A 23,555-nucleotide genomic window follows, 5' to 3' on the forward strand; every position below is an offset into this window, starting at 1 on the left:
AGTACAGCTAAGATGGCAGTATTTAGCGTGTTAGTATTCACACAATTCTGTAAATTTTAGCACCCTTCACTGGATCTTGACTGTATGTTTACTCTTCACATGCATCTTTCTTCACCTGGAAATAGCTCATTCTTAACCTGGGTGACATCTGCTATTGGTGGCCCATGGTATCTTGTGGAACAATGGTTGTTTCTTATTCAGAATGAGGGAACAGGTGCCCCACGTACGCTGTGAGGGACATCACACTTTTGTGATTTTGGAGCCCAGGGAAATGAATCATTCACCGTCTGAAGAACTTCTGTGGAATGAACACAGGCTGTTGGGGCTTAATGGAACAACTATAATAGTTGCAAGTAGTAAAAAGCTCCAAACAAAGGAGACGTGTCCAGTGCTTGAGGAATATATGAGTAAAATGGAGTATCTCAACAAAAGATTACACAATCAGAACTTCTTTCCTAGAGTGGCCTCAGATACTCCAAAGCAGGTTCTTAGCTAAGCAGCAACGTGTTCTTTTGTCACTGCCAAAAGAGAGGCTTCATATGCAGTTTAAATCTCTTTTGATACAAGACTATGTAGCATGCAGGGTGAATGGTGTGTGAGAATTCAGCTTTGTTAAAGGCTCTGTGCTTTTGAAGCATTTTTCATCTGATGGTCTCAAAGAGCAGTGAATGACGATAACAATATCTGTGTGGGGCATGCAAGGGTTTTCAGATGGAAGATTTGATGTACTAACCTAATCTTCTACGTGTGTGTGTAAATACCTCTGTTGGGTTGAAAGCTCAGTGAGCTTTGACTTAAGAGATGCACAGAATGTCACACTGGAAGTCAATGGCCATGGTTACTAATGAAAAATGGTTTTTCATATTCCTACATGAGAATTTTCTTAAATTTTACCATGGATTTCCTTTCTCACCTGGACAAAAAACTTGAGCCTTTGAAGAAACTCATAATGGATTACGAAGAAGCTTTGCATTTCGGGTAGTTAAATAAATGGTGTTTGCCATGGAGTTTATGTGAAGGAATCCATTGGTTATAGTTTCAGTATGTTCCTTCATCTGTGACACTTTGTGCTCTTAGATGTATTTTCTTCTTTCAGGCTTTAGAGAATTTACCAAACTAGTTTGACCGCATGCCTTTTTCTTCCCAGAAAATATCAGCTGTCTCAGTAAGCATAAAGATGACTCAGATGCTTTCTAGAAGTACAATAAATGTGAATGCATTGATGACAAACTCACTCTGCTGGCAGGTGAAATGACCTCATGTTGTATTTAGGTTAAGGAGTTTTTAAAGGATTTTTCTCTTACGGAGATGGATTTTTCTGTGGTTTCTGATGAAGCACTTGAAATCACACCTTTTTCTTTCTTTTTTTTTTTTTAATTCTCCTTCTTGCAGTTCACAGTAGGACAGCACTGTGAGCATACGTTGCAGTAGGTATATAAGACAGTGTACTAGTGTAGTACAGTAGAATGAAAAATACCTCCATAAAGTGATTAAGTATTAATCTCTAAAGAAAAAAAGTGGAGAGTTCCTGACATGAATTTTATACTCAGTAACAAGTAATTATTCATTTCTTCAGCTCTAGATGCGGAGCTTTTCCTGGCCACCTCCTTTGCTTTGATTCATGATGCAAAGTATCATTGGGAGAGAAAGGTGACCTAAGGTTTTATTCCTCCTGATCCTGAGCTCATCATGTTCACAGCCTGTTACTTCGCACTCAGAAGTATTTCTGACTTACCTTGGTTGTCAGCAGCCCAAAGAAACCAATCGCCAGTCAGCGATTTGCACAGCCCAGCAGCATTTAGTCAGGGCCCCTGTTCAGTTTGTTAAAAGTGATTAAGCACAGAGTTGTCATCTCTTTCTATCCCCTTTATTGGGTAAGATTTTCTCCTCCAGTTTTTAGGGCCAAATTCCTCAGGCGCAGCTGTGCCACTGAGTCTGGATTTGCAAATGAAGTGCGTCCGTGCTCCCTCCCGAGGAATGAGATGGAGCCCAAGTAGGGTGAGGTGCTTTTGCCAAGGTAGTAGTAGTTCAGCGTGGGCTAACGCATCGTATCTGAAGTGGGAGGATTTCATAAGCCAGAACTGTGACTGCTGGGAACGTGACTCCGGTTCTGTTCTCTGTGCTAGCGCTGTGAGTGCTTGGTCAGCTGTGAGCATTGCAGTTCCACGCTGACACGATGAAACAGCGCCTGTCTGAAAAGGTTAACAGATACCAGGCAGTGGTTGCTAAGGTTTCTTAGGAGCTCCTGAGGTGGCGTTTGCTTTGGGGATATATTTATCAATATTGGTAAGAATAATATGCAGTGGACTACCAGGGCTGCTCATATACCAGAAGTAAGATAACTACTGTTATTTGCATAAAGTGCCAATATTTTTATAGCTTTTCTTCTGCTGCATATGAAGTTGAGTTATTCTCTACTCGCTATTTGTGTTCAGGAGAGCAGTAATTCATTTTTGGTAACTCAGATTTTGATGATCTGCCCATCTGTACTTGAGAATGGGTTTGTAAGGGAGCGTGATCACTCCATACACTGCATTGCACTGTACTACCCAAGGGCAAGGACAGATCCAAATATTTTTGCTTTGTTGTGGCATTTTTCTAATCAGCCCTTTTGTGTTGTGAGCATTTAACTGGGGCTCCTTTCCCCTTTGAAAAGTAAAAGCCACTTCTGGCTATTCTAGTTTAGCCTAATGAAATGGCCACTGATCACCTTTTCCTTGCTTTCATGTTCTCCCTTGATGTTGATTCCACGAAAAGCTGGAAAATAAGTTCACTCTCTAAGACTCCCCTTTGAGTTTCAGAAAGCAGGAATTCTTTATTACGCACAGGGAGTCCCCAGGATCATTCCTTGGGAGGACTCCGATTTTTCGTTACAAAGCGATTGTTTACATGCTATCTCTTCATACACATTCACGAGATACCTGAGAACTCATTGATACGAAGCGGGTATTCCTCCAAAAATCATTAGCATACAACCCCTCCTATCTGGACATGCGCCCTACGACCCTCTGGTGGTCTTTGGGGGGTCATGGGGAGGATGGCCTATAGTCTTCATCGCTGTAAACTTTACACCTTTCTCCCAGCAGCAGATGTAACTTACTCTGCTAATTGGGCATTATCGGGACTATTTCTCTAAACTTTGGCTACACAAACACAGGATACCTGGACATTCCTAGATAGGGTCAGTAGGACAGGCAAAGGGGTTTCTGTTCAATTGGGGGATACCATTCATCTTCGCAGAATGTGCTCTGGCCTTCTGCTTACCTGTGGGATTGCTGAGTCTGCAACTGAGTTTCACAGAGGTCCTACAAGCAGCAATTTTAACCCCTTTCTCAATGTGTTGTAGAAAGCAGTCTCAAAGCCAATGGCTGAGCTGTTCTTAAGCTGTCTAGATATCACAGTCATAGTTAAGATACTTTTCTGGAGAAGAAAATGCATGGCAGTGGTCATTCGAGATTTCTCAGGATACTGTAGAATATTTTAAGCACTCTGAAGACATCGGATAAATATGACACACAATGCAGACACTTGCAGTGTCTTGTTGGTGAGGTGTTTGATGCTAATCACTCTAAGGGCATAGTAGTGCCATTTCTGTAGCAAAGGCTATATATGGCCTTGTAAATTTATACTGTGATCCCCTTGGTGACATAAAAGTAATGATGGAATCTCAGAATTAAGGTGGGAAAGCATTTATTAAAACTCTGGGGTGCCTTCAATTCAGTGTAAGTGGTGTAGTTAATACCCAAGTATGGGTGGTTCTAATGGGTGAATACATCAAATAATCTAAAAAACGCTGGATAAAGTCATGATATAAACAATATATTTCCTCTATTGGATGTAATTTTCAGTTGCCATTATGTCCTGCTGAGCCATCTAAAATATATGAAAGAATCCATAATTGACATTCATCTCTATGAAATGTCAAAGTCATATGCCACGTTGACCTCGGTCTGTGTGCATTAATTCATGGAGAATTTAATTTGATGAGTTTAAGTCAGAGCTGCAGTATAAAATCCTTTCAGTGCAGTTTAATTATTTTGCCAGCATTATATACACATAATGCCATCACAGTCTAGACTGGATTGTGTCATGATCTGCTCCTAAGACTAAAGATATTGTAAATGCGTTTCGAGATCAAAGAGTGCTATTTGCTGCAATCTCATTTCATACTGGCTTTTCTTCTCCTGCTTTAAAAAGGGGAAATTACGATTTTAGGAGCAAATATCAGTCTTCAGTTTGTGTAGTTGAGCACGTCTTTTATTAGCAAGAATAAGGCATTACTTTTTAAGGAGGGGAGGAAAAGGACAACAAAAAAGAGGAAAATGAAGAATAAAGAAGCCAGTCCTCTGACATAGTTTGGTTCAGCAAAATCAAACCTTTCAGCTGAGTACACCAGTGTCAGGAACTGCTCCGTAGACAGGACTGCCTATTGCTTAGAAGTGCTAGCATTATCGATCAGTTGGCTTTGTCCATGAACTGACAGTGATAACCTCAAATTGGATCAAGTTTTTATTAAAGAAATGAAATCAAGTTATGCCTGGCTGTAGACAAATAATAATGAGTTACAAGAACACAGAATTGTTGCAATAACATTTTTTTGCAGAGGCCTCTTGAAAATAGAATCCCAAACCCTCCTGTTTTGTTTTTTGTGTCATTTGTGATGCAGTTCTCTCCCTCCCTCAGGTACACACAGAATGGGCAAGCCTACGTATTTTTAATGACATTGTAATGGTTGCCACAAAGAGGTGGGGAGATGGGGGCGGGAAGGGAGATCTGAGCTTCTCTTTGAAAGGGGAGGTATATGAGGGGGTGAACACAAGGATGCATAAGTTATTGCAGCCTCAAGGCAGCAGTAATTTATGCACTGACAGTTTGAGTTTCATGCTATGCTATTTTTAAAAAGCCTTACAAAGTAACTGCCTGTTACATTGGTGTACGTGTTGGTTTTAGAGATATTGCACATCATGGAGACGTTTTGAACACAAACATTTGAAACACATTCATCACAGTGTGGCAGTTGTCCTGTTCCAGTAAGAAAAAGAAAAAAAACAACCTAGTAATACAAAAGGATAGTTATTTCCCACATTTTAACATGAATTTGGGTGCCCTGAAGGATTTTTCAAGGTTGTTTCATTGCTTATTGGTGTGTTTTTAGATATGGTAATGAAAGTGGCAACTGTGGCTTTCGATGATGTGTTTGTGTTGTATTAGTGTCGTTATTATTGTAGTTGTCCTTCCTGGAACCGTTTTGCTGCACACAACAAAATGGATGTGAATGGCATACATCTGAATAATGACCATTTTGGTTTGCATGTCTTCCTTACGCTACAAATCGGAGAAAAGTCTTGCTGCACACAGCATCCATAACATAAGAGCAAACAATGTTTCTCTTTTGACGTGAACCATATAATAGTATTTATGCATTAAAGCCCCATTTTCTTACACAGAAGTATTCGGCTTGGCTGCTTGATTATTAATTCCCATTTATATAGAAGTAATTTCCATTCGTGCAACAGTTATTGTGAAAATACACATCTGGAAGCATAAATAGGAACAGTGGCTTCGAAAGTTTGAAGTGTATAGAATTACACTGAATTTTCATTACTAATATCTCCGAAGCCAAACATATTAAGTGCAAGCAGCTGTAGAACGTTACAACTTAGATTTTATTTCAATAATCTCTGGATTGACCTTCTTCAAAAGCTGGCCACAGTAGGCAATATGAACACATTGTCTGTCTTACAGTGCATTTCAGATGCCAGCTGCATCCTCGTAACACTTTATTTGTTCTATGAAAATTACGGATAAAAAGATAATGGGAGCAATGATGTTATTTGTTCTTAAGTGCTATTCATTTCGCATAGATATGGTCTTGGTTTATGGGATATTCGTTTGCATTTTTCTGCAGGTAGTGTTTTTGTGACTTTGCTGACCTCCCTCTGATTATAAAGCTGGATTTTGTCAAAATGTTTTCAACATTAAAACTTTTGCTGCAGGGAATTCGGACTGTCACTGAATCCAGCCAGGTCAGTTCAGTTGTGTAAAAATCAGAACATGCCTCAGACCATAGCAAAAGCCATTCATTGCATTTCTTTGAAGTGAAGCAATGCAGATTTGCACAGGTGAAGATTTGAAGTGTTTAAGAATACTTCATTGACAGGTCCACTTGAACCACACAGAACCACAGAATGTATTGGGTTGAAAGGGACCTTTAAAGGTCATCTAGTCCAACCCCCCTGTAGTGAGCAGGGGACATCTTTAAGTAACAGAATCGTTACACAGAGAGAAAAACTTGTACTAAATCGTTATTATAAAAGAAGATGAAAAAATCTCCCATATTTTCATAGTCAAATGTGTTATTTTTTCCAAATCCCAGATGGGTAATTTTTAGGACTTCACGTGAATAACGGATGCCGTTTAAAATGTTTGGTTAAGAACAATGAGTTCATTGTATCAATAATGAGAAGTTTTATTGTGGGGCACTTTGTAATACTTTGGTTGTCATGTTTTGTACCACTCTTGAGGCCACATGGTAGAAATGCACTTAACTGTCGTATTTAACCTGCAGTCATTACTGAAGGTGAGGGGGGAATACATTTTTGCTTTCTGTTTCTGCAGCGTCTACCACAATGAGGGTTCTTGAGAACTACTTTAAGCAGATAATTACATGAGAATGAAGGGAAACAGGGAGGCTTCAGTGAATAATTTTGCTAGAAAATTGAGAATTAGCTTCAGTTTTATTACTTGAGGTATATTTATATGAGTTACAGTATGAACAATAGCAGCCTCAATTGTCACACAGAGACCAGAGTCTAGAAGCAATAAAAACAAAATTCGCTGTGTCACGAGGGAAACTAGTTTTCTGTAAACTAATAAAAATGATCTTCTAATGATTTCTGTGCGATCACTCAGGGATTATTAGGGACGTATTTGTTAAAGAAAAGCTGAATGCTATTGTACTTCTCTAGTTTTACTCTTTTTTAATGACTGCCCTTTACTGAATATCCCTTGGTGCCGTGCCGCCTTCTCCAGTTACTGTTCACAGTCTTTTCTCATTTCCTTTCCAAGGCTCTCTGCTTTACTCTGTGATATTTTAGCACTAGGTTCTTCAACATAAGTAACAAGTGTGTATTTCCTCTGCTGCCTGACAGAACTAAAGCTCAGAAAGAAAATTTTGTTCAAGTTAAAGTCAAGTGGAACCTGAGGAGGAGTGGAAAATGTCGACTGAAACAGAAATCACAAAATTCATTCTGGAGCAAGCTGAGAAATGTTAGCTTATCAGAAAAAATCTGGTCCATGTTATTTCAAGACTAACCCTTAGTTTAATCTTTGTTCAGATTTTGAAAGTAAAAGTCACTAACATTCATTTTGAAAAATATTTTCCTTTGCTTTTTCAGCCAAAGTTACGAGTTCAGCTTGGCCTGAATTAACTGGTAGCTTCTCTCGTAAAGCTGCGTTGTTCCAGTAAATGTAATGTTAACTGAAAAAGTTTCACCAGCTCTATTACTGAATTAATGGAGCTGGAATTGCTAATGGGACACTTCCCTAAATGGTAAGTGAAGTTATATGCCCAGATGCGACTCATGCAGGGCAGGAAAGAACATTTTTAATTTGTTTCAGTGGCCAGTGGCCACACTTTACAGAAGAAAACCAGCCAGCAGTAAACACACTGCTTTTTGCCAAAAAGAAATGTAGCGGGACATTATTTTTGCAATCTCCACATCTCAGTTAAATATTACATCATATTAATCTGTACAAGGATATAATTTTACTGAGACTAGAATTATTTGTGTGCATGCCTCCCGTTGTTATCATCCACACTTTGCTTTATTTTATTAATAGCTGTTTTAAAAATTGTAAGTCACAGTTAAGACTCTGTGAACACATTATAACTATATTCCTGTGTTAAATTTCGTCAGAAGCAAAATGGGTATTTAGCGATGATTTTTAAATCGTGAAATTATGGGATTATTGCCCTTCTGCATTATTTAAATTATTCAGCATTCATTGTTCATTTGTAGATACTTATAAACATGTACTAAATAAAAAGCATAAAATTATCATAAACATCTTTTTCTAAGACAAATACAGCAGGTTTTGATTTAAATTGTTCAGGTGCAGAGCAAACTTTTTCATGTTTGTTCTATTACCCGCTCAGTGCAGTCTTGTCCCCTTACTGCCGTATAGTGTTGACCATGCGTTATTTTTGTAGCCTCATTAAACATTGTTCACTTAAGCAACAAGTTAGTGAAGTAATCATTAATATATTATTTTAGTGATATCAAGAGAGATGCTTTCCCTTTGCTCCAGGTGTTTGCATTTGCATTAGGAATGATTATCAGAAGCACATGTCTGAACCCTGCCTGTTGCAGGGAGCTATTTAAGAGCTAAGGCTACTGAAAGTAGGGCACAAGAACCATCAGACAAGAAGCAGTCAGGTTCGCTTGCTGTCATATTTTTTGCATGGTATTTTCCCGACAGTCGGCCTAGTCCCTGTTATTTTTGTCTCATCTCGCACAGAAGATGATAGTGCTGTGGCACCACAGAGTCAAATGAAGCCGTGATCCTTAGCTGCATCTTCCTGTGGTCAGAGTGTTGTTGTGGATGGAGTAGATGGACCTAGACAAAATCTAATGTTGAGACTGTCTCTCTGTCGAGACTTATCTCTTAGCCTTGGTTGCATGTATCATTCATTCTCACACTCATCCTTACAAAGACCATGATAAAAATCCCATTAAAGCTGATAAGAGTTTTCCTTTGTCCTATTCAGTTTTCAGAGCAAAAATCCTAAGCAACTGGATAAAGGTTCCAAAAAGCATTCAGCTGAGTAACAGAAAAATTACCCTTCCAGGAAAGCAAGCTTTTTTGTACTCCTTGTGGAGGACGGAGGAGTTGGTGTGTCTTCATCAGCTGTGGCCCTGATCATAAAGGACCACCGCATACTATTATATTCTAGCAGCAAGCTCTGCCAGAGTGTTACAAGCAGTGGCCCCTTCCAGACCTCTGGTCTTTTTAAAGGAAGTCAAATTGCAAGGTAATCTCAGCTTTTTTCTTCTGCAGTTAATAGAAACGTGCAGTTTAAAAGGCAAGCCTTCATACACTGGGGTCTTGTTTTCTAATGGTGCCTGGAAGTGACTTTATGTGTGAACTGTGCTTGTTTCACTGGTGGGATTGTTGCATTCAGCTGCTGTGAGTTGCTTCGACAGTACCCAGTGGAGCCTCTGCCTTCTGTGGGCAAGGGTACAGTCATGGTGCACCAGTTTCACTGCAACAGTAGCTCTGATAAAACCACCACGTTTGCTAACCATTCAATAAAGGTCATTCTGTTTGTGACAGAACAAGCCAGACAGAAAAGAATTACATGACTTCTGGCCAAAAAAAAAAAAAAAAAAAAAAAAAGGCAAGAAATCATTGAGTAAGGACAGCTTAGCAATATTTTGTCTTTTAAAATCTCTCCCTTTTTTCCCTTGGGATTCTTTCCAAAGAAATGGAGTGGCTTTTGGGAGAAAGAGCGTTTGGTGTAGCTTTTTAGCCATACATCACTGGGGTCAGTATGTGTGTGTCAGCTGCAGGTATTGTTGTTTTATTTACTGTGTAGTGTAGAGGTTGAACAAGTTCACAAATAAGTTCAAACAGAAAGCTAAGACTTCAGTGCGAGCTTTTAAATGTAGCAGTACGGTTAAAATGTGATTCTTGACCTCTTACAATCACAGTAATCCAGTGTTTAAAGAATATGCTTTCTAAATGTTTGCTTTTCTTTGCAGAAACAATAGAACTTTTTGCTGTTAAAAGAAAGATGTTGGCTTGGTATTTCACTGCGGGGGGAGGGTTAGTACTGAGTACAGTCAGAGGGGACCAACTCCCTGGAGTAAGCACAGGTATTACATTTTGAGCCTAGAACATCTGTACATTAATAATTAGTAAGGTTAGATGGAAATTTTTTATTGAAGTCAACTCCAGTTGCTCACAGGCACAACCCGACCTGCTTTTCCCTTGCTTTTCATACCTGCCAGAGATAATTCAGTGGCAGAAAGTATTAAAATAAAGAAATCTTATTTATTTTAGTGGGAGGGGGGTGGAAATAAGACTAAACAAGAAGTTCTACCCTGCTGAAGGAGGGCAGTGGTGCAACCAGAACCTTTTATTTTGAAATATTGATTTGCACAGAACACTTACAACCTTTCCACTCTGTGTACCAGGGACCTCCCTTGTTCTGTGAATTCTTTCTGCCTGAATGACTACAGAATCACAGAATTATTGAGGCTGGAAAAGATCATCAAGTCCAGATGGTGACCTAGCACTACCACATCAGCCAGACCATGGCACCAAGTGCCACATCCAGCCTTTCCTTAAACACCTCCAGGGATGGGGACTCCACCACCACCCTGGGCAGTCCATTCCAATGCCTGGTCACCCTCTCAATGAAAAAGTGCTTTGTAATGTCCAGCCTAAACCTCCCCTGGTGCAGCTTCAGGCTGTGCCCTCTCGTCTGGTCACCAGCTGCCTGGGAGAAGAGCCCGACCCCACCTGACTACACCCTCCCTTCAGGTAGAGAGTGATGAGGTGCCCCCTGAGTCTCCTCTTCTCCAGGCTAAACAACCCCAGCTTCTGTAGCCTTTCATTATAAGACTTTCCCTCTGGTCCCTTCACCAGCCTCGTTGCTCTCCTCTGGACCCACTCCAGCATCTCAAGATCCTTCTTGAAGGATAAAGTGAGTGATCAGAACTATGGGTGCTTGTGCTTCTAGGTGTGCCTACCAGTCACTGTATTTTCTCCTTCAGGTGAGATAATACTAAGCTTTTTTGTAAGTTATCACTGTAGTTTGCTAACCATGGAATCGGATTTGTGAGGCTTTGGAGTCACAGAAGAGTAGTCATGCATCAGTATAACATCAAAACAAATGGAATAGAAGAGTTCTTTTGTTTCATTGACTATTGGATTGAATATTCAAATAGCATATAAACATCTTAAATAATAGTAAACACTTGGCAGTGTAATTGGGTGCAAAGCCCAACATAATTGCAGTACTGAGGCTGCCTGGTCTCCAGGATCTGTTTGCTACAGCTTCCTAATTTTACAAAACAACTCTGAGAAAACATTAAGAACAAATTAGTTTGAAACCATGAAAACTGGGAGTTTGCCGTTTGCCTCCAACCCCTTCCTTTTGTAAAAGATACTCTACCACTCTGCAACTGTGGAGGGGAATTTTCTACCTCCTTTTTCTTCCTCAAGCTAATAATTGATGGTCTGTCTCAGATATGTGCACATCCCGTTTAGTCCGGCAGTCCTTATCTGTGCACTTGTTGAACGTGCTGCAATGAAATAACTAATTAACGGTGTATTCTGTAGAGGATTCTGTGCCACTTTTTAAGCAGGACACATAGTACGTTTTCTGAGAAGCACATATCCTATTTTAAGTGATTTCCAAAGGCACACAGGACAGGTCTTTTGGAGGTGTTTAGAGTTTCAGTGTACACATAGGCACGTTGTGAAAAGCACCTCGATGGTATCTGTGCCTGGCTGCCATTTAAGTCAGTGGAGTGCAGGTACCCCACCTGCTGAGATTCTTCAGCACCTGCATCTTAATTGCCTGTGAAAATCTTCTCCTACCATCCTACCCAAGTCATTTTTGTAAATTTTACCCATACTGCACTGTGAAGTGAGACCATTTCTGAGAGGATCACAGGCAAAAGTATAAGTTGTTTCAAGTACTCCAGTTATTACCATTTCTAGGTCATTTAACCGAATCTTTACCGTTTACCTTGTGCACATGCAGGAACAATTTTTTAATGTTTATTGATAATATAAATACAATTTTAATGTTTATTAGTAGTTTTCTGTGTTCAGTAATTTTGCTGTTTAGTCATGGATATACGTATATATGAGTGAATAGTCCAGCAGCAATTAATGAAGGTCTAGTGGCCATTAGTTTTTGAGGGATGTGTAACCTTTTCTTGATACAGTTTGGTGATCGTGGTGATCCAGACTGTCTGTCAGCACGTCCTTTATACGCAGGACCAGTTTTTGTCCCGGGTGAGCAAGTACAGTAAGGTTGAGCCTCTGCTGAAACCATGTGAAGTCGTATAGGTTATTCCCTGAGCCCAGTTTCTTTGTGAAGCCCATCATACTGGTATGTCTAAACCATCAAATGTCAGAGCAGTAATTTGGACAAACTCTGCCAATGCCTAGGTAATGTTACCTCTTCTTCTTCTTCTTTTTTTCCAAAATTGTGTTATACCTTCATGTGCCAATTCCATTTATGGAGCATAAAAATGAATGGGATGGCGCCATAGGGGAAAAAAAATTAAAAAATGTCCTAGGATGGGGAGTGCTGTAGTCACAAACGAGCTTGGATGCTGTAGAAAATCCGAATCTGAAGCCCAGCCCTTGCTAACATGTGGAGCCAGCTCCAAGAACACTCTCCCTCTCCTTCCTTCCCCAACTGAACACATCAACACTTGGAGAGATGAAGCCAGAGCTACACTTCTGAATCACATTCCTGTGTCTACTTAGTGAAAATTTATGCTGAAATGTTTGCACATTTCTGTATAATGCAACCTTGTATTTCATCTGAGCTAAATCTGGAATAGCGTATTCAGTAACTGACCACAGATGTTTAAGTTGTGGGGTTTTTCACCCATGTAAGGTTACTGGCCACAACCCCTGTATTTAGAAGTCGCAAAATAAAAAGCAGTTACAAAATAGAAATAATCTGTGCTAGCAGAGAAGGGATAGCTAATGCTAAAATTCTTAACTATGTTTGTTACAATGAAAGAGACCTCTAATATTCAAATAGGATTATGAAGTTGGATAATAAAAGCAAGGCATTGTTTCCCTTTTGGTTTCTTTCTTCAATAGCGGGTGTAGACCAGGAATTTTCTTCCTGGAAATGGGCAGTCTCTGCTCTGCAGGTTATGTGAGCTTGTTGTGTGTCACCACCCTGGAGAATGAACCAGGTCTTTTTGGTACACCGAACATCATGGTGCAAGAAGTGGTGGTGTTGGGTCACTGATCCAGGGCACCAAACCACTGCATCCTCATTCTGCCACCTCCTCATCTGTGTGGCATGTTTTGCAAGGTAAATTGTTCCCACTGAGCCTAATGCTGGGTCAGGTGGTATCTGTTGATGCCCTGCTAATTCTCTAACTTCATAAATTGTCGTCCTGTGTCCTCGCTGCAGGAAGAGTCTGTATGCAGCAGGTTAGGTGATCTATTCTGGCTCTGGTCGATGCAGTAATACTACACTTGTGTGTTCAAGCCCAGTTCAGACCAAATCTGTATTGCCAAGTGGTCTAGGAGTTATACAAACGTGTTTCCAATTAATACGAGACCTTGTAATTAATGAATACATCATTGTTATGAAGAGAAACGCTTGTACTGAAAAAATATAGATCATAGTGCTATATAAAAGCTCCTTGTTGCTAGCCATTGTCAAAAAAAAGGCAGAAATAACTGAGTGGCTAAAAAGAAACTCACATGCAGACTGTGAGTATGGATCCATAAATTATCATTTATATTATCATAAAAGCTCATTTAAATTTCAGAATATTTCTTAAATCAGTACTCACCCTTTGATTGCTATATTTTTTTAGTGTTCAGAATAAATAAAAGGAAATTAACTTACAGGTTGAGACATGAGACACATTCCAGCTGCAAGGGCAATTAAAATGCTGGGTACCAAAGGGTGAGATGTTGATGAAGAGAGACTTTGAAAGGCTGATAGCATCTGTTAATGAAAATCCTCAGAGGCAAAAGATTTGTTTGCTCAGGTAGTTTGAGAAACAGAAAGTGTAGGTAAAGGTTAGGGAGAGGAATAAATATTTTTCTAACATGACTGACTGAAGGTCAGATAGAAAGAATAATTTTACTGTGTTTGAGGATAATTCAACTAGCATAATTTTTTTCCAAGACATTTATCTGAGGTGAATCCAGGTTTTCTTTGTGATGAATATGTATTTCAGTTCATAGTCTGATTACCATAATCTCCTGTGATTGTTTCTTCAAAGGAATAATATTTATCATTTCTTGGACTCAGCAGTTCCAGAGATGCTTCTGAGAGCAGCCGGGCACTCTCGCATGCTCATGCTAAAAACCCTGTGCATATCAAGGCAAAGAATTAACTTAGGTTATCAATAAATTTAAGTTTGCAGCATACGTTGAGATCACATTTTAGCTCTTAGATGAATGAGGAGACGTATGAGGCCAAGTTTTAGCTGTTTGCAAAGTCCTCGGGTGTTGTTAAGTTTCCATTTTCCAGAACATTTATTGCCTTTAACAGAATAAATGCACTACTACTCTCTTTTGACTAAAAAAGGTTATTTAAGCTTAAAGATTATTTTTTCTTTTCTGAGATGATAATTTCACGCAATATTTTTCTTTTTAATTCTGTTTCTAATTGTATTGCGATTGTGCAACTCTACCTGAAATAATAAATAACGCTTTCTCTCAGTATCATAGTTCACCGGGGGCTATTCAGTTTACTCTAGCAAATAAGATACAACAGTAATGTATTCTGAGATACCATGCTAATGTTTTTACTGTATATTTTCACTGGCTAGTGTGTTTGTAGGCAGCATAAGAATCTTTATATGTTCAACTATGTTACAGCTTGAAATAAAAATAAATCTACATATGAATCAGGAGAACCTGAGTTTGAAAATTGGCTCTATTACTAATTTTCTGTATGGGATAGGCCAAATAATTTTTTTATTCTATGTCAAATTTATTATTTGCCTGTTTCATATGGGAATGTTGACAGTAAATCTGTGAATTTGCAGGGTTTGAGCACTATTTAGCATTGTTAACGTTGTTAATGTTTTTGTAAGAATCTTCTGAAAACTGGATGATGCTAAAGCGTCTCGTGGAAGTGCACTGCTTTGTGTTAGGTGTGGACCTCTGTGAGAGGTGCAGGTTGGGGTGGGATGTACTTCTGAAACAATGAAGCTGGGCTGAAACGTGTCATTACAGCAGAGACACATCAGGAGTTTTGCAGGCTCATTGAAGTGAGGAAGGAAATCTGTATAGCCCTATCAGTGCTAGTGGGAAGGCCAGCATTAGCGTTATATGTAGGAGCAGACCTTTAGCTTCTGAAGTAGACAGTGTTCACTGCAGCACTGCGCTCAGACCAGCCTTGAGAAAGGTCCTGTTACATTATATGTCAGGTGGCTTTCACTTTCTGTTTTTCTCCAAGTCATCCAAAAGGCCAAATACATCTCCTCAAAGTCAGTACAGTCAACAAGAGGAGTTGAATTCACCACACCTTGCAACATCTGCACATGCTCTGGTTTTGGGTTTTGTACTCTTTGCCTTTGAGAACTGGCTTCACGTGTGATGTGCTACAGTTGTTCTGCAGGCAAGTGAGGTTTTCTTTTCCAGCCTGATAATTGCTAACTCTGTGATTCCTAATTAGAATCTTTTTGCTGAGATAAATATGTAAACACAATTAGATATGTATTTTTAACATGCAGTAATTAGCCTCATCAGTTGAATGCTAGTCAACACATTAAGATTTTTGTTCTCTTTTAGTTTCTCAATTGCAGGTAAAAGGTGTCGGTGATACCTGCATGATGATGCCTTACACAGTTTCATGTCTGTATTTTCTTCCACTGATTTCCATGCACGTTGAAACACAGAAAAATTGACTGTGAAGAGAACCTAAGAGACTCTCATCCAAACGCGTCTGAAGTGACAGACAGACTAAGTCCAAAGCATCTCACTTAGGCCTTACTATGGTCAACTTGATGGCATCTAACATCAAGAGGATTACAGCTGAGATGTTTTCCATTCAGGATGGCCACATCTGGTTTCTTCAGTTACCAGTGCACAGAAGTAATGAAAAAAACCAGCTTTGATGGTCTGAAAGAAGGGGTTGGTAATATCTGTGTATCTTGGTTTCTTCTTTTTTTACCTAAAGAAACTTCTATTCTGGTTGTCATTCAGAGGCTTTTCGACTGAAGGCTGGCGTGTTGCAAGCAGCAGAGCTCAGTGTGGGCTTGTTCTAGCTTGCAGCATACAAGAGGCAGAAAGTGAGGCAGCAGAATGGTGTGGTCATGGGACAGAAGTGCTCAAAGGTGAATTGAAGGGAAAGGAGCCACTACAGCAGGCTGCATCTGGGCAAGGCTGTGACGTTGTACTATGGTTATGGCGTTAGCTTCCCCATACTGGTAGGGTGCAGGACCGTACTCAGCAAATGGTTTATTTTGAATTTGCTGCGTGTCCTTGCTGGAGAATTCAGGGCACTCAGTGAAGTTGGTGTTGGGCAGGAATACAGTTGGAATTGAGCTGCCTAGATCTGCATCCCACTGCATGTGTGACAGTACTGTGCTTACTGCGTGGTTTTAGGGTTTTGGCTCTGCTGGACAGGGACAAAGCCCTGGGCTACGTGTAGAGCTTGATAGAGGAAATCTCTTTGTACTTAAGGAGTTTAATTTTTTTTTTTACTAAGATCTCATAAAGCTTGGAAGTTAATTATTTTTAATACTAATACAGTTTTGCTGTTTTTCCATTTCCATGTAAAAAACTTTCCTTTTGGGAGGGCTCTCCACTATCCCTAGGTCCATGTCTCCCAGATCTCAGCATCCACTGGTGACAGAATGCCCTTACCACCACCTCGGTCAGCTTTCCAGTAGCATCAGTATCAGGAGTTCTTAGGAATAAGTACACAGAGGATACCCTGCAGCCCATGCCCGCTGGACAACACAGTGCTCTTCACCTTCTGTCACTTCTCAAAATATATTATCCCTTTCTCTGATTTTCTGTGCTAGTTCTTCTGCCTTCTCTGCACAATTGTTTACCTGTTATATTTTCCTCAAGCAGAACATACTCTGGTTTTAAAGTGTTCCCATCTCATCTGTTTTCTGTTACCCATCTGCATCCAGAAGCTGTAATAGCTTGATTATTATTGCCTTGGAAATACCTGAATAAAGATTTGCATAGCAAAGCTAAAACTACGGCACAGCTCTTTTGGTGAACTTTGATTATACTGATGAATTGACGTGTGTCTATCTGTGCTACACCAGGAGACTTGCCCACATCATTTTTGAAAGCCATGTGTGAGTAAGTCCCCTTACAGAAGTGACAGCGTTGCTTACGGCATCTTTGTCTGCCCTTGGTAGTCGTACGCTTTGATCCCTTACTGCATCACTCTCACTTTACACTGGCACAGCTTCATTCAGAAACACTGGAGTTGCACTGACCTAAAGCTTGAGTACAATGAGGGGTGAGTTAGATGCAATGTTGTTATGAAAGAACAGATCAGGGTGAAATGCATTCAGAAAGATCCTTTTAAAAAAAAAATCTTTTATTTGCATTCAGCAGGTCTGAATTCCTGCCTGGTTAGCTGTATTCCATCCTGAGCAAATGCAAACCAGATGGTTCCTGTAAATTCTTCTTTAGACCCAGGCAAGTTCACATTTACACAACCAAGCTGACATATCTACTTGTGTAGATTTCTCTGTTTGTGGATGACAGGTTGCCATAATGTAATGTCTGTACAGGGGAACTACAGATTTACTGAATAGAAAAAGCAACAGGAAAAGGTTCTGTTAGAATGTGTTTGCTGCTTAGTCTACAAGGTTGTCTGCTGCCAGAAGAAAACTTCATATGCTGGTTACCAGATAGATGTGACCAGGTCAGAATCGGATGGAATGAAGGAGCCCTCCAGTGCACTAGTTGTTTGCTGCATCTCGTGCTGGTGACTAATCTAGTAGCTTGTTCCTTGCTTCTTCCCCTACTGCAGCATTGTTAAGTAGGCATAGGTTCTGCAAGGCATGCTTGCCTAACTGGCGTGTTTGGACTTCGAATGGATAAGGAGTGTTTTGGGTTGGCCAGTTGTTCTTTACTCACACCTAACACGTTGGTCTCTGCTTTTAAATTAGTGCTTGGCTCAGAACCAGACACACGGAATATCTGAGTATCTCTTGACTTACAGACCTCTGGTATGCTTGCGATGTAAGCTGGCGTCACAAAATTTGTATTTGTCTTGAGGAAGCACTTGCCTTGTTGGCCTCCTTTCTGGTGAGTTCATTGGGCCCTTGTCAAACACAACTCCACACTTAAATCCCTGAAGTTCACTCACAGGCCAGAATCTCAGTTCTTCGTATCATGTCCCAGATACATAGTTCAAAACACGAGTATGCAGATCAGAGCAGATGTTCATTCAGCTGGCACAAACATGCTGCATGCCAGGAAAATACACCCCCCAGAGGTCCTTGGTACTTAGCAGGGCAAAAGAAAGAGGGATTGCAAGCAATGCTCCATTTCTGATGGGAGGCTAAGGTCCGAGAGCTTACCAGGAACATTCAGAAAAAGAGTGATTTACAGAAGTGGTGATTTTTTAGAAGGTACTTCGGTGCCAATTGCGAGGACTCCCATGATGCTGCAAATGTTCCAGTGTGTTCATTTACTCATGACACATTAATGATTACTGTTATTTAAACAAGAGTAAACTCAGTGATGTTGTACGTAGAATTTTTTCTGCCTGAGCACACTGCTCTGATAGATTTTGCTTACGTGGATGTGCGAAAAGGTTCATGAGCTTTCATAGATGCAAGAGTGAAATGTCCTTTTCATCTGTGTTAGTGGGGTCAGTTAAGAGATGCTTGTATCACAGGGATGATCTGAAAGACTGAGATACAGACTTTCCTTCCCTGGCAGAAGTATACTGGGTGCATTTCTGTCTTAGTCCAGCTGCAGGGAGGACTGCCTAGAATGTAATTCTGCCTGGGATGTTTAAAGTACAGAGATAGCATTGCAACAAATAATATTTTCCCTGCTTTGAGGGAAATTTATATTGAATATTTTCCCTCTTTGCAAGCCACAGTCAGCACAACTCAAAATACTTGCTTCAGCTCACTGACTAGTAAGCTGGGCACTTGTTTGGTTCTGGTTTTACTACTATAGTTGCTTCCAGCCCATTCACTTTGCAGACTGTATATAAGAGGGTTAGCTCTTACAAATCATCAGTGTTTTGAAGAATAAGCCAGACAGTAACATGTTTGAATATTAAGGCCAGGGTTGTCTAAGCTTTTAGTAGGTGCAGATCAGATTGATTTACATGATAGCACTCAAAGATCGTAGGAGCAGCCCCTCCCCAGTACATGGCTAAAGGGGACCAAAGTGTAAGACGGGTCTGTTGCATGGCGTGGTGGGACTGGACATCACCACTGTGTGACCAGACACGTTTGTAGATCAGTAATGTCAACATCTTAATAACGTCGTATGCTGAAAGGTGGTGTGCCATCGGAGCTAGCAGTCATTCCAGGAAAGTGCGTGCCTTCCAGCTGCTGCTTTTTACATCTAAGGTATGGTTAAGAAAAAAGGCTGAAAGATTGGATTGGAGCCTGAATGAATTTTTCCTGTTGTCTGTATTTGTGTTACTGACTGTTCAATGAATGTACATCCTCTGATTTTTAGCAATGATATCATGAACCTGAGATCATCTGTTGCTGTCATCTTCTAGGAGGATGTCAGTTTTTCTTGTCTTTCCTAATATTTTTTGGCTCTATCAATTGACGTAGTATAAACCAGCAATAATATTAATGAAAGCCTTTCCTGCATGGCCTCTTCACAGACTCGTGGTGAATTATCGGTCCTTTAGTCTTTTGGGATAGATCTGATGCAGGCCACAGAAAAACTACAAAATAGAGATGTTTGCGGTGGCTGCCTGGTTTCCTTTAGGGTGACTGAGATGAGAGGCACCCGTGAGAGTTCAGCGCCTCCAGGGTGCTCAGGGGCAAGCATCTCTTGTGAAGCATTCACATGGCGTGTTTACTGGAGAGTAGGGAGTGGAAAAGCTCAGAGCACAGGTCTGGTCACTGACATGCGAAAAATAGGGAAAATAATTTCCCTATTCATTACCCAGGCAGTACTCCCAAACTGTCACAGTTTGCATTGTTATGCTAAGGAGAAAGTAAAGTTCACATCTGAAGATAAAATGGTCCTTTTATTTAAACAATCACACTGCTTGTGTAACAGCTCTCTTAATGGCAAAGTACAGCTGGAGCCTGGAACATGTTGTTTACAGAAATATCACGTAATGGGTAGCGATGTAAAATGTGGTAAATGGCGCTGAAGGCAATAGGCACGGGGAGAGATCGGAGGTTGGGAACAGTGAGCACGTGTCTGTGAGAATGCGAGTGTGCTGCTGTCCTGGAAGCAGGAGGTTTGAACCAGGCTGTTGGTAAAGCAACAGGAATGGGGTTGGTAGGTTGGTCAGAGGACTGGCCTAACGAGCTGTCACAGGACAGGCAAACGGCATTTCTCAAAGCAAGGACGGGAGAGGGCCCAAGAGAGGGGAGCTGGCACAGCAGGGACAGTGACCATGAGGATTTCAAGTACTGAAGGGATAGAGGAGACTGACTGTGAAGACTTGGTGTGACAAGGAGAAATAGAATGTAGAGAGGACAGAAATGAGGAAGCTCTTTAACTTTTTCACACTAAGATTACTCTAGTTGTATTTGCATGCATAGGAAAAAGGCTGCTGAGTAACCTTGCTCTCCTCTTTCTTGAAATGGTAGCCACTGACTAATAGACACACATGCAGAACCATAGCTGCTCACAGCCACATGAACATGCAGTTGCTCAAAATTAGGAAAATTGCCCAGTTTTCTTGAGATATTCAAGGTTTGACAAAGCAAGCCCTGACTCAAAGAGCGCTGACTGAACCCGGGTGCATGGCAGTCAACCAATGGCATCTGCTCTCCAGCACATTCGTTTTCACTTATTTCCTTTACACAATTTGTGATTTTTGTAGATGTTTTTAGCAAAAAAATAGAGCTGTAGGGTTTTTGAGTGTGTCATATTTGAAAAATCGGGTGAACGATTTTTTTTATTTGGAGTGAAAAAAATTGTCCTATGGACCATTTTCAGTTGTTCACAGCAAGCTCAAGGGTCATACTGAGACATTATATGAATGATGAATCAAAGTTTTAAATATTCATTACCTCAGTTGTTCACAGTAAGCTCAAGGGTCATACTTAGACTTTATATAAATGATGAATCAAAGTTTTAAATATTCATTACTTAGTGAAATCATATTTTTTAAAAGCACATCTTTGTACACAGAGCATTTGTAAATCCCCATTAGTGGTATTTATGTTCCCACATCAGAATTCCTCGTTTGCAGCCAGCCATATATCTTAGGCTTAGATCTTCCTCCTACATGTAACGGAATCACAGTGCTGTCACAGCCATCACAGCCATTTTTGTAAAATATGATGTTAAGGAAGACTGAGCTCATTGTGCTATACATATGTAAATATCTCCCTTTCAATAGTCTCAGGGGAAAGAAGATGCCAGAAAGAAATCCCAACCAGCATACATACTAATTGTCACCACCTTTCATGGGATAGTAAAGTGCATTCATACAGAGAAAAGCATTAATAATCAAGGAAGCTGCACAGGGAAAGTGAGGGCATTTGAGTGAGACTTCAGGAAGTCACATGGCAAATTACAATAATCTAACTGCAGTCTAGAAAATCTCACTCGTTCTTGTTTGTGTCTGTAATGAGGTAGTGATGCAGCTCCTCTGGCTTCAGGCAGCCACTGCAGATTTACAGTGAGCTACGGCGGATGAGGCTGCAGCGCAAGTTCTTTGTCATGGGTACAGCCCTGCCATGATATCCGAGTTCAGAGCAGCTGTTGGTGTAACTCGAAGCTGTGAGCATGTCGATCGTCTGTACCTCAAACTCCGTTCAGTTTCAGCAGCGTACAGGACTCGTTATCACACAGCACAATTAGTTGATTGTTGATAATGTCTCTTCATGTGTTTGTGTGTGTGAAAACATTCTGAGCTTCTTAAATCCAGCTGTGGATAAGAAACCCACAGAGTGAGTAAACGATTGGACTGAAAGTTTTGCAAATGAATTAACTGCACAAAAACACAGCTCACATGGCTGCTCCTGTGCAAAGAAGCTCCGCTGGAAGCCACTGTGTGTGCTTGAAGTAGATGACCTCTCTCTTTGATGGGCATCCGCCCAGATTTGAAACAACTAGAACTATGCAAAAATTTTAATTTCCTCAATCAAAACAGGTAATTCACCAAGTTTCCAGCTACATACTATAATGAAGGGATGCAAATACATTTCCTATGAGTCCTACGTAGCGTGACTTGGAAGAGATTACCATTCCTGGTTCTGCCACCCTTTGCTTGGGGACTTGACTTGAGTTCCGTCTACCTCCCAGGTGCGGCTGTTCACAAGAAATTAAACGGTGTTTGCTTGTATAATTTCCAACAGTCTTTGGTCATTCTGTGCTGCTTCACTCCACCGTTGAGGCTGCTAAATGAGTTGGTATCACCTTAATGAAAGCACTGAAAGTGTGGTTAATGCTGCTAGACCCCATATTGAAAAACATTTTTTGAAATCAAAGTGAGTATCAGTAAAATATTCTCCTGAGGTTCGTGGCTCCAATAAGCAGCGCAGTGACTTAATTGGCATTCTTGTGCAGTGCTTGGGTCTTCGCCAGTTAATGACCCATTGCTGCAGTCGGCACAGGCAAACTGCCCCTTCTGTCTGGCTCTTCAGGCTGGTGGACTTTTGCCCAAGTAACGGCTGCAGGCTCCTATTCTCAGCTGGCACAGACCCCAGCACGACCATAAACATCCCTGAGAGGATCATAATATGATATATTGGACAGATTCTGATACGCCTCACAGTAATATACCGCCAAGCAATTCTGCTGAAGTCAGTGACTTTGGCAGTGGCATAGCTGAAAGAAGAAACTGGTCCCTGCGCTGTTGCTTTGTGAAGCACTTGCAGGCTATTAGCCAGTCTGTGTCCCTTTAGGTGATGCAAGTTTTTGCATACCTTTTGTCACACATTCAAAGTAGTTTTTATTTTTGTTCTGTTTTTAAATGGTTGCATTGTCTCTTTCCCCTACAGGATTTTCCATTCTTCAGGCCATTATGGAAGCAGCAGTACAGAACAACTGGCAAGTGACAGCGAGATCCGTAGGAAGCATAAAGGATGTTCAAGAGTTTAGAAGAATCATAGAGGAGATGGACAGGCGGCAAGAGAAACGATACTTGATTGACTGTGAAGTAGACAGAATCAACACCATTTTGGAACAGGTATATGCTTTTCAGAAATTGTGATGTCTCTGTGACAGACATCGTTAATGTTTCCAGAACTGTCCGTTTCTAGAAATTAATTAAATACCCTTTGAGATGAGTCCCAGCAACTGGCCAGTTACCTAGTAAAATTAAAATGCTTCAGTGATGCTCATAGTTGGTGGCAGCACTTACATGTAACCTACCAGGAAATGCCTCTGTGATGTTTTTTCCCAAGTGTTAATAATGAATTATTTTTAAGTAGGTTAAGAACCTAAAACCTCAGCTGCCAGAGTAATATTACTGGCATCAGGGCTACTTGTAGGGATTGCAGGACAGGTACAGTTTGTTAAGTGAAACAGGAAGAAAGAAATAAAAAGCCAGTGAAGTAGTTTTGAATCATGTTAAAGAATTCCCAAGTGGCAATATTGCTGATTAAAAATTCAGCTGGTAGTCCGAATGGCTCATTAGCACTTTTTGGTACATAAAGCCCGTCCCTCTGCACAGC

At 40.5% G+C, this 23,555-nt stretch overlaps 1 protein-coding gene across 1 annotated transcript in view; it reads left to right on the top strand.

Annotated features, from left to right (window-relative positions):
• Positions 1-23,068, top strand: part of LOC104536748 (glutamate receptor 3-like) — a gene marked incomplete at both ends in the record, with an annotated part of 65,259 nt that extends 42,191 nt beyond the window's left edge. Inside the window, one exon of the mRNA XM_010179463.1 lies at positions 22,881-23,068. Coding sequence (XP_010177765.1) covers positions 22,881-23,068 — 188 coding nt within the window. The remainder of the gene's footprint in view (positions 1-22,880) is intronic.
• Positions 23,069-23,555: the final 487 nt, after the last annotated feature.

The sequence above is a fragment of the Mesitornis unicolor genome, unplaced genomic scaffold (assembly GCF_000695765.1).
Source record: "Mesitornis unicolor isolate BGI_N332 unplaced genomic scaffold, ASM69576v1 scaffold4542, whole genome shotgun sequence".
Lineage (NCBI taxonomy): Eukaryota > Metazoa > Chordata > Aves > Mesitornithiformes > Mesitornithidae > Mesitornis > Mesitornis unicolor.